Consider the following 11,520-nt stretch of genomic DNA (forward strand, 5'->3'; position numbering starts at 1 on the left):
TTTATGCCTGCACATCACAAGTGGTTACACAAAATGCTGAATTATTGCTAGTTTTGCATGTAAAAAACAAAATGTGCGGCCTTTGTCAATTTTGTTAATCACAGAATAAATCTTTTTCCTGTGATGCCAAAGTAGCAAACACTATTGAAACCTCAGATGTCACATGCTATTGAGTGCATGTATACTGTACTTAAACTCCTTTACAAGAGAGGATGCTGCAGTTGTACAGGTATAACTACACAAATCATCACATTTGCTTTGAAAAGGAAGTTGAATTAGAAGTATCTCTGAGGTTTCTTACTGTCTCAGTCAGCTTTTTAGGGCAAATGCGTTAACACATGAATCTCTATGTATCGCAGGGGCCTGACTGGCACTCTAGCAGTGACTTCCTCAACCGGTAAGTTCCTCACCCATACACAAACACACAGTGTCACATAGGTCAAAGAAGAAACATAAGAGCAGGGTGGGTCTACTTTTCCAAGAGGGAGGGACAGTCAGCGGGCCATGGAATCTTTTTAAAACAAGCCACGGGGTACAGGGTCAGTGGGTGGGCTGCTTTTATGATCAGGGAAAATATGCCAAAGTTGCACATGCACAGAGATGCAAACAGAGGCAGCAGCCATTGATTGGTTCTTTGAGTTTCAGCAGCACAAACTTTTCTTTACTAAATAAGATTAGAGGATGTTATTGTGATGCATTCAAAAGCTTTTGTAAACATAGTTGTCTCCAGCATCCAACATCTCCAACATACCAACGTGTGCCTCCACCCCCGAGACACTTTTACAGGCTGGAGAATCTTTAGAAATGTCACTGTTATGACAAATCCTCATTCCCCTATGTTTCCGACCTATAAATAACTACCATCCCACTGCAAAATGTGATGGCACACAAAGATTGCTGTTCCGTCTGTGGCCCCCGGTCCTGGATATAGGGCCCGAGGAAGTGTGACTCCCCACGTTAACACAAATATCGATGACTCAATGCTTTGCACGATACCTCTGCTCTCCCCAGCAGTTCTATTCTAAGAGGTGCACGCAAGTACATCACATCCGGTTTTACTGCACGCTAAATCAAAACACATTACTCACATTTAGGATATATAGATGGCTGCTATAGTAAATCTCATAGATAAGCACAGGTTGACTCATTGCTTCTGGCACCAGTGCAGGAGGAGGAAATTGATTGACAGTGGATTTAATCATGTGTCGTATTAATTTTGGCTGATCCGTCTGTGAAAACAAAACCTGTTCTTTTTCCACTGACAAAGCATAGAAGGTAATGGTGCATCACATTTCTATCAGAGACAACACCAAGTCGCCACATGTAACAAAAAAGAAAAAAAAATCATCGGTATGTCCTCAGCAAAGTAGTAATTTAAGGAGGAGACAAAGATGTGAAAATTTATGGATGACAGGAGGAGGAGAGCAGAAAAAATGTTAGCAATCGAAAGGCCGGAAAAATGAGCCTGAGTCAATTTCATACCCTGAAATTGCAGGGTGAGGCCCTGCTGAGGTAAATTGAGTATTCTGAGCATTGGGAACAGGCTTCTTGTCTGCCCATGCTCCTGTGGCTGGTTTCCAAAATGTATTATCAGAACCACCAACTAAATGCCAGCCCTTAAACTGTCTCCACAGTTTTTTTGCAGGCCAAATCAAAGTGAGCTGGATTGGAACATAGATAAAGATAATGAATGGTTACAGATAACCCGGGAAACAATACTATATACTATTAAAAAAAAAAAAGTACTGCTATTTAAACCATTAACGTTCATCATCTCTGTCTTGCTCTCACAGATATAATCAACCACACATACGATCCTGGTCCTTCTCTCAAGCAGTAAGTAACTCCTCTCATGGTTACTGTTATTCCGTTTGTGACAGCACCTGCATACATGTGTGTGAGTCTGCTGCGTCCGCTGTGCAATGTGAGGAATGCCACAGGCATCGGCCTTGGCAAGAGGTGGTGAAATCGAGAGCCTCAATTACAGGCCCATTACATTTCACGCAGAGATAAGAAAACATACACACTTTTACTGTCACACACAAACCACCAGGCCGGTATACAGAAATACCACCTGCACACTGAATCCACACCATAACACTCTGGGGTCTTATTAGGAGCCATAGCTCAAGGCATGAAGTTCCAAGAAACAGCATGTGAAGTGCTAGCAGCTTTATATCTTGCACAATGCACAGGTCAATTTTAACATACTTATTTTTAATTATTCTACTCTGATCTACATTTTTCTTGGTCTATAGTACTAATCAGCAGCTGTTACCATGCTAACACAGATCATACCTGCCAAATATCAGCAAGTTACCACTGTTGTTGTGTTAGCATTTAGCTCAAAGCCCTGCCTTGCTGCAGGCACGGCTGGAAAATTGATCACGGACCTATAAGCTTTGGCAGATGTGGAAATGAAATGACCACAGGGGTAAGTTAAGGATTGCTTTGCTGCCCCTGCACACACACAAGAAACCACATAACCACAGCACCATGAGTTACTGTCAATCCATCAGAGGCACATACCACTCATACACCTCCACAGGGATCAGATGGATTAGGCACAGAGCCAATCATGGCAAGTGAGCAGATCACATTTGTACAGATTTATGGCCCAATCGTGACTTGTTGTTGTACCCAACAAGTAAACCTTGACCTCACTGTCAGTATTTATATACAACAGAGGACGTAGGTAATTGTCGCTGGTTTCTCTTCGGATTATTTGTGTGTCCGCTGCAGAGTAGAAGTCATTTCATTACAAAGGCAAACCATTACTGTCAGTCAGTAGTGCATTTGTAGCAAACTGAGGTCGTATCAGTGCCAGGTCAACTGGACAGTTACCAAAAGCAGGCATGTAGCACCACCAAACTGAGCAAGCTAGACTCTGATATCATTTCCAGCCCTGCACCCTTCCCCCATTTAAACTGTGTGAGTTTCCCTCTGCTGAATAATAGCTACTCTGTTTGCCCCCCTCTCTCATTTCTTCCCTTCACACACACACACACAGACACACACGCAGTGTCTGGGAGGGGGCATTAACTAAGTGCCATGACAATTCTCAGCATGGATCGTGATGGGAGATTGAGTGCCACAATGGTGTGACCAATCTGCATTCCTGTGAGGCCTTGAGGCCTTTGACATGAGTCGCAGGCAAGATTACTTCACTTCCACCAAAACACAGCTTCAGCAAAAAAAACCCATTTAAATGATGCTAAAGCAGCATGCAGAGACTTTTCCTTCATCACTGATTGGTGAAGAATGTGGACTGTTTTTGAGATATTTCATTTAGCTTGACACACTTAATTGAAATGTTAAAGGCTTTGGAGGGGCAACACAAGGAAGTTACTTGATATGGATGAGAAAGATAGAGTGGCAAGTAGGAGGGGGAGGCAAAGAGGAAGCTACAGTGTGAGAATGTGAGTGATGTAAAAGAAAGGGGGGGTCTCTCTATAGTCACTTCAGACCACTCGCTGCATTACAATAGCTAGTGGAAAGAGAGAGGAGGCCCCTGTCTATTTAAGTAGAGATGAAATGGAGACTGTAATAACACAGGACCCAGGAATGTGTCTGCTGGTTTACCACCATCCCGGCACAGACAGACAGAGGCCAGAACATCCAAGCTTTTGCACAGATACAGCTTGAGCAGTGATGTTATGGCTGCATTGCTGGTCCCCACCGAGACTGTGAGGAGTGTTGATAGCCAGGCCACAGCTTCCTGAAGCACAAAGTGGGCTCTGTAACATGAAACACTTGTTTTTCCTCATTCCTCTTAAAAGTTTTTTCATCTCTCAGAGCACTATTAAAACTGCTCATCTAGCTCAGACATAATAACACTTCTTTTTACATTAGTTATGTGTGCAATAAACCTGAGACAGCAGGTGCAGTCACTGTGAGCTCCCTGAATGGCACGGTCAGATTTTTGAAGTAGTGAACTAAAGCTTTAAAAATAGGCAGTAATTAAAATTACTCATACAAGAACACAGTAAAAAGACATGTGTAATGTATGGATGTAAATAAATAATATTATGGCTGTGCTGTACTAATGGGCCTCTATGACTTGTTTAATTTTATTTTGGTGGTTCTGACTCACTGTTGCTAAACTGCGAGCACTGCGCGACCCCAAGTGGCCATGTTTGGGGACTGCACGTAATTTTTTTAAGGGATTATTTTTTTCCCCCCGATTTAAAAAATGAAAAATAGTAATGATGTAAAAAGCCTCAATTATGCAGCTACATCAAACAAAACATCTTGTTATTTTGTGTTTTTATTTATAGTACCCGTCTCACCTTCTTCGTGGTGTGAGGGTTAGGAAAGGACGCGAATTTACCTGAAAACACCTGAAGCTGCTTTCTCTGGATTCCCTCTGTAGTCTCGACATGCTCGCTAAGGTTTGGTCAGACTTTGAGCAGAGCTTTCGGGCCAGACTTCTTTCGCTGAGGTTGTGGTGGCAGGTAGAGTCAGTGTTTATCAGAAAACTGCCTTAGACTATTTTATTTAGAACTTTTGTTTGATTTTTATCGATTGCTAAACTACAAAACAACAAGCTAGCTAACCTGACCAGCCAGACTACGACTGTAGTCTGTAGTGTTTATATTCTGATTTTTGCTGTTTTCCAGAAATACTGTTTTCAAAAATCTATCACATACTTTTTTATTGTTCGTTTACAGTTCGGCTATGTTAGATTTGTTACATTTTTAGGGCAGTAACCCAAAAAAAAAAAAGAAAAAACGAAATTCCCCGTTTGTATAACCTCCCACAGAGCACCTTTCATTGAGTCTTTGAAGAATTCACACTGTGCATCTATCATGCAAATAGCTCTTGTACAGATACAGGTTTGCCTGATGTCACACACTGAACTTCTGCATGGAAATCCAACAGGAAGTTAAACATATAAACGCAGTAAAGTCTGATTTGTGCTGTGGTTCATGTGGTGATCATCATCTAGTTACCACACAAGGTGAACTCACACACACCCGGAAAACAAGATAAGATGCATTTGTGTTGTGTAAGTCAGAAACGTGCCGTTTGCCTTAGATGAAGGCTGCCTGTCACCGTGTCTGAAGAGGATATAACAGTTTGCTAGGTGGACCTGAGTTTAATCTGTTAACCAGGTATGAGTCTGACTTTTTTTTTATTTTCCTGTTTTCATTTTGGGCATTTGTGTATAAAGTTTGCGTTGAGTGACTGAATGTGAGCGACTGCAGCAGCACTCAGGACCCTGTGACCAACCCACCACCTGGGTTTCACATTTTTCTGAGGCTGGTTTGATCTTGTGTAGCTCTCAACTCTGACATGGCATAAAGTAAAGGTTAAGCCAAAAAAATGGGGCATGGGGAAAGTATTTTTAGGTCTACTGAGAGGTGTGACAGGTGGTAGAGATGATTAATTTCTAAGAAATCATAGGCTACTATGCAAATGTCAAGCAGGAGAATGCTTTTTGACAGTGGCGTGTTATTTAACGTTTGGTGTTGTGTGATAATCTGTCTCTCAGGCAGCTTTGTCAAATGAGGAACTCAGACTGCAGAGGAAGTTAGTCAATAATGGCAACTAGATTTCTCAATGTCAGCGAGTGATCACACTGGATGTTAAAGTGAATTGTTTCACCTAAAAAACTTTATTGCTAAAAATTATTTTGTGGTGCGATACTGTAAAAAAATCCTGTCAATTCTTGCTAATGTGTAACAGAGTATATGAAACTGCTGAGTGAAGCTGTGAGTCAGTGCTGTTCATGAACATTTACTCTGACAACCTTTTCTGACTCAACTTCCAGTTCCACAAATGAAGAAATTCTGCTTTTTTTAAAAAAACAAAACAAAAAAAACATTCAGTTGCATTTGTCTGTCTTTTCATACTTCATACCCATGACGTCAGTTCCTCTTGTCATGCTGAAGAAGAAAAAATGGAATTTTGTGTCTGTTTATCTGCGGGTAGTAATATTGTTAACCAGCCTCTCTGTAGATAAGCTACTTATTCTGGTTTCTTTCAACAGGCAGCCTTCCCCATATCTGTGTCTCCTTCAATGGCTGCCGATGACTACAACCCTGTAAGTGCTTCATCTTGTTTTTCTGTTTTGTTTTGACAAAGTGACATTTACAGACACAGAGACAGAGGCTGTCTTGTTCTCTTTACTAATGAAATATAAACCCAGCTCTGGTTAGTGAGAAAGATACTTCTGCTTCTCTTATTTTATTATGATCATGTTAAGTACTTATTGTAGCCATGTTTTATACATCACCAGCATGATGAAGAGGCTATATTCCAGTTAGGTATTAGTTGAATTCAAAAGGAAGCAAAAAAACTAAGAGGAAAAGTATTAAGACTGAAAGTCGAATGACAGATGAGGATGTTAAAGGCGTGTAAGTCTCTGTGTAAAGAGAACAGCAGAGAGAGAAAACGCATGTGACTCTCAGTGCGAGAAACAGGATGTTCCAGGCAGCCTCTTCTTCTCAGATGTGGGGGTCTGAAGCTGCTGATTTGCTCCTCATCTCCTGCCTCTGACTCTCTCTGACCACCTGTTTTTGTTCTCTGCTCTGCACCCAAAGGTCTCCCTCCGACACAAATCTAAGAAGAAAAGCAGAGGAGGTAAGTCAGCTCTTATCAGTTTTGTTTTTGTGCTTGCCCTCAACTGTAATTTGGGCCCTCGGTGGGTGGGTGGGTGTGAAGTGGCAGGGCAATTAGTGTGTACAGAGGGTTCCTTTAGACAACATTCGGTTACTTTCACTTCACTTCTCGTTTGGCTCTCCGTCGCTGCATCTTGTTTCCTTCCGAGAAACTAACTTTAATTTCCATGTTACCATTGCTGCCTGGTTGAAACCGTGACAGGTAGGCTGAATGTAGCACAGCACTTTAGAACTGACTGCTGTGTGTGGGTTTGTTCAGAGTTATTTTTAGTGATCACTTGGTTATTGACCAAACAGTGACCTATTTTGACTTGAATGGAACGGCTGAGTTTGGTAGCTTTAGGATGTTAACCTCTGCAGTCTCTGGCTACATATGAAACCCTTAACTGTGGACAGATGGCGGGAGGTCTCCGTGCATTTATGTCTGTCTGTTTTCTGTGCGTAGGCAATGGTATAATGAGCCGAAGACGGATCTCAGTCAAAGAGCTTGGTCAGCCAGACCACCAGGGCTGGCTCTACAGGAAGAAAGAGAGCAAAGGCTTCCTGGGTATCAAATGGAAGAAATACTGGTTTGTGCTGAAGAGGACGGCTCTCTACTGGTACAGCAACCAGCTGGTGAGTAGGACATCATTTAATCAGACCTATAACACTTTGACTGTAAGATGTAGACATGTATATGTTCCAGCATGTCATTACTCACAAGAGTTCAGTTAACAACTTAAGTTCCAAAATCCTTAGTTACAGAGAAATATGCAAAATATTTATATGTAAAGGTGAAAATCATATTACAGACACATTTGCAATATCGCTCTGTGGTGCACTTTTCAAGGATAAGTCACTTCATTTTCCCCCTTTGTTATTGTCAGCTAAAGCCACAAGAAGACCAGCAACATTTTTATTAAACTACAATGACTTACGGGTATTTTTGGGTGACTGCTTTTGTCTGTGATTTTGACTTGAATACATGCAGCAGTGTTGTTTATCATAAAGATGTGACTCAAGGCATTAATTTAGCGTTTTTTATGAAACTACTGGAATATGACTAATAGAAAATAAAACCCACCTCTTCCCTTGAATTTTATATACAACAGCTTGTCTATGTTTTCAGCCTCTACCAGTGGTATCAAGCTATAGTGGTGGCCTGTCTTTAAATCTTACTTCACAGAAATCCTGTGTCGACTGTTTGATGCCGGTGACACATAAGGTCCATAGTAGGAGTATGATGGTTCTGGGTGTTTGGCCATACTAATGTCTACTTGCAGCTCTAGCTGAGGAAAATGGTTTCACTAACTCAGTCACTGTTAAGATGCCTACACAGGGAAAGATAATTGCTGGGTGGCGGGTCAAGCAGCTGTGCAAGCATTGGGATCTTGAATGTTCAACACAGACACGGCTGATAACACTATATATGCAAGCATTGTATTGCTTTGTATTTTGTTCAAACCGCAGCAAAAAAATTCAGCTGAAGCCTAATACTGCCTTTATTGTATTCAACACATTGCACACATTAACACCTTGTGAGTGACAGATATGTGTGAAACACTGGGGGATGCAGGTGAGTCATCTTCTGTGGCTGTCTCTCTGCCAGCTTGCCACACACTGTGTGTGTTACTGCATTTCCTAAATGTGACCGTGTCACTGAAAGTCTCTGATACGGGCATACGTAACTGACATGTTTGTTTTACTGGCAGGATGTCTCCAAAGTCAAGTCTGATTTATGTCACTGTCGCATGACAGAAACAGCAGAAGTAGCCTGTTGCATGTCAGCGGCAGGTATTGCAGGAAGTGGTTTGAAATCATTGCAGTGTTTTAATGCTTGCTGTTGTTCAATCTGTGTTTTGCAGGCAGAAAAAGCTGAGGGTTACATTGATCTCACCAACTTCATGATCGACAGAGCCATTGAGTGCAAGAAGAAATAGTAAGCTCATACTTACTCAATTCAGTTTCTATCATGATCAAATATCTGTGGCCCTATAAGCCACTCAGTGTAGATAGAAAGTATATCCAACCTTAATCGGAACAGTTTCTCAGTTTTCCAGTCCAATCTTTTGATTTTCTTAACATTTTTCCTCACAGTGCATTCAAGGCCTGCCACCCACAAGTCATGATGTTTTATTTTGCTGCTGAGAGCCATGAAGAGATGAACTTGTAAGTCAGATGAAAGTACAAGATTATCTGCAATGCTGTTTTTTTTCTTTAAATTTAAAGTTGTGCTTCCTTATTTCCAGGTGGTTGAATAAGCTTGGGCTAGCCGCCATTCAATATGAGCCAACAGAACAAAACACTGCAGCCGGTGAGCACCCATGGCAGATTGATCTTCCCTTTAAAAAAAAAAATGAATCCAGTTTTCACAAGCTGTTATTTATTTGTTTTTTCTGTATTGCTGGTCACATGTAATGAATCCTGCCTTTTTATGTTTCTCCCCAAACTCTGGATGCTCAGAGTGTTATAGTGAAGCCAGTGATCATGAAGAAGCTGAAAGCACGGAGATCCCACCTCCACCATACTCTGAACAGTCCCTGCAGGACTCTGTGAATACGTCTGGTCCACCTGGTAGCACACATCAGGTAAGCAGAATGATTCAATGGCCATGGAATATTTCTTGAAACCAAACCTGCTTGGTTGTTGCTAAATAATTATCACATCTAACCATGGCGGCCTTGCCTTTCAGGGTACTCTTCCTCCTCCTTACTCCTCCACAGTCCCCATCGAAGCCAACGGATCACTTTCCTCACCCGTTAGTACGATGACATCCCAGAGCTCCGCCTCCTCACTCGCCAAACACCGACAGTCCTGGCTAGACCTCGTTTCGCAGGCTTCTCCTCCCATTGGAGAAACAGCAGTGGTGTGCGCTGTCCAGGTCCATTCACATCAAACTCCACCAGAGGAGACTGTGCTGGAGAGCTCCAAACCACAGGAATCCTCAGAAACTGGATCAAATCGGGAAGGCCCTGCAGTGGATGCAGATGAACAGAGAGATGTTTTAGGCACTCAAGATAAAGGTATTTTTGTATTTTGCTCCCCTAACTGGATGCTTTATCATTTGTGTATTTACTAGAATGTTCTATCGTTAAAATGTGACATTTTTGTACAGAAAGTCGCTTGGTTTTGGTTTCAAGCAAACTTCAAACATCATTTCCTCTTGTAAAAAGATGAGCTAGCAGAGATCATTTCCTGTTTCTTCATACTCTGATCAGTATTTGATCTCGAAGGAAATACTGTTATATAATACACATTTTCATTCTGTTTCTGATCATGAAATGCATTTTACCTGTGAATGAAAGATATTGTTTACCTGATTGTTCTGTTTGTGTTGTGTATGTTGTTGATACGTTATTTTTTTTGGCTGCAGGCAATCATGGGCACAACTCGGATGAGATGGAGAAGCTGTACATTCATCTAAAAGAGGCCAGCCTCTCGCCACTAGGAGATCGTAAACCATCCACGAAAAGGGAATTCAGGGCTTCCTTCATAAAACGCTGTAAAAACCAGGCTGTCAATGATAAACTGCACCTTATCCGGACACTCAACAGTACATTAAAGGTTTGATTTATATCTGTCTACCTCTTGTAAAGATCTGATTATGTATTACATGATCACATTATTAAAATAATAACCATGCTCTTTTTGTTTCTTGCCCAGGCAAAAGAGGCGGACTTGCAGGCCATAGAGCAAGTGCTGTCAGACCCAGAGCTCACCTCAGACAAGTTCAGAGTGTGGAAAGAGGCCAATGTGCCTTTGGTGCAGGAGATATGTGTCAAACAGGACCAGCAGGGGTCATCAGAGACCACAAAGGCTGCTGCATCAACCATTGCTGCTCCTGTAGTGGAGACCAGTTTATAAAGACTTATGGCTCTGTACCGTGTTTGGACTCTCAGACCTCTCTGTCTTATACTGTGGATACACACATACTGATGAGTTATTCTCTTGAGACCTCTGTTCCTTAACATTGGATATTTAAGTGCTATTCGTCGCGTAATGGGATCGGTGAAGACTGAAATTTTTGTTCCTAATAATGGAGACTTATTTGATAAGCAGCTCACATTAAAATGTGAAATGTGTCTTAGTATTACTTTTACTGTACATTTTGTAGGATTAGCAAATTTTACAGCTGATGGTTTTAATGTTGTAATTCTGTGAACTTATGCATAAACTTATTCGGTGTTGCTGGAGCATGAAATAATGGATCCATTTCTGGTTGTATGTTTTGCCATAATGCTTTGAGTCCTTCTGTAGTGAACATATTTTTTTTAGCTGTTTTCAACTGTTAGTTATTGGTGCCATGCACCACCAATGCCTGTTATGTGTTTATTGTGAATTGTTTGTGTCGGATGTTTGCCCTAAAAATTGTATTTTATCAGTGAGGATTTCTAGACTGAACACTAGGGCCTGCACAAACAGAATAAATGTCAAACATGACACTCTTTAGGGCCAAAGTGTCAGATCATTGTGGTGAGGATCTCATATTATTATTGAAACTTTTTAAAATGAACGGTTTGAAACATTCATGTTGTGTAGCTTTTCTGACCACAAACAGAGGATTTGTTTGAAGCTGATGTCAAACAGGATTTTTTTTATAATACAGGAAGAATAGAAACTAACTAGAAAAGGGCATTTCCTGAAGAAAATATTTGATTGCTGCAGCTGAAGCATTGCTTTGAATGCTGATGTGAAGGATTGCTCTGAATTGCTGGAGAATCAGAGCAATTCAGAGCTTTGTAACAGCAGAGGAGACTTCAAAAACCATTCCAACTTTGAGAGCCTGACGTGCGGAAACGATTCGGAATTAGAAAATTCTGTATACAAGTTTGATAGAGCAGCATCTAATGAGTGTTTTAAGACTAAACTGGATGAGCAGTGACCCTCGTTAAAGGGCTCTCTCATAGACTCCCATGTT

At 41.3% G+C, this 11,520-nt stretch overlaps 1 protein-coding gene across 2 annotated transcripts; it reads left to right on the top strand.

Moving 5' to 3' along the window:
• Positions 1–4,912: 4,912 nt before the first annotated feature.
• Positions 4,913–11,054, top strand: ipcef1 (interaction protein for cytohesin exchange factors 1). 2 transcript variants are annotated; one of them, XM_028395253.1, is made up of 11 exons: positions 4,913–5,114; positions 5,993–6,046; positions 6,546–6,585; positions 7,069–7,238; positions 8,468–8,541; positions 8,700–8,771; positions 8,852–8,916; positions 9,066–9,190; positions 9,295–9,625; positions 9,976–10,166; positions 10,266–11,054. In XM_028395253.1, the coding sequence occupies exons 2-11, from the start codon at positions 6,023–6,025 to the stop codon at positions 10,464–10,466; spliced, it is 1,293 nt and encodes a 430-aa protein (XP_028251054.1). In that variant the 5' UTR covers positions 4,913–5,114; positions 5,993–6,022; the 3' UTR covers positions 10,467–11,054. The 2 variants fall into 2 exon arrangements, with proteins under 2 accessions (XP_028251054.1, XP_028251055.1); XM_028395254.1 differs by lacking the exons at positions 4,913–5,114; positions 5,993–6,046; positions 6,546–6,585 and adding an exon at positions 6,735–6,825.
• The last annotated feature ends 466 nt before the right edge of the window (positions 11,055–11,520 follow it).

The sequence above is a fragment of the Parambassis ranga genome, chromosome 22 (assembly GCF_900634625.1).
Source record: "Parambassis ranga chromosome 22, fParRan2.1, whole genome shotgun sequence".
In the NCBI taxonomy this organism is placed as follows: Eukaryota; Metazoa; Chordata; class Actinopteri; family Ambassidae; genus Parambassis; species Parambassis ranga.

Bases quoted from the DNA above. Each gene is read 5' to 3' on its own strand.
- ipcef1 (XM_028395253.1), top strand. From the start codon at position 6,023: ATGGCTGCCGATGACTACAACCCT. The intron at 6,047-6,545 runs GTAAGTGCTTCA...CTGCACCCAAAG, and splicing joins CTGCCGATGACTACAACCCT to GTCTCCCTCCGACACAAATC. The intron at 7,239-8,467 runs GTGAGTAGGACA...TGTGTTTTGCAG, and splicing joins ACTGGTACAGCAACCAGCTG to GCAGAAAAAGCTGAGGGTTA.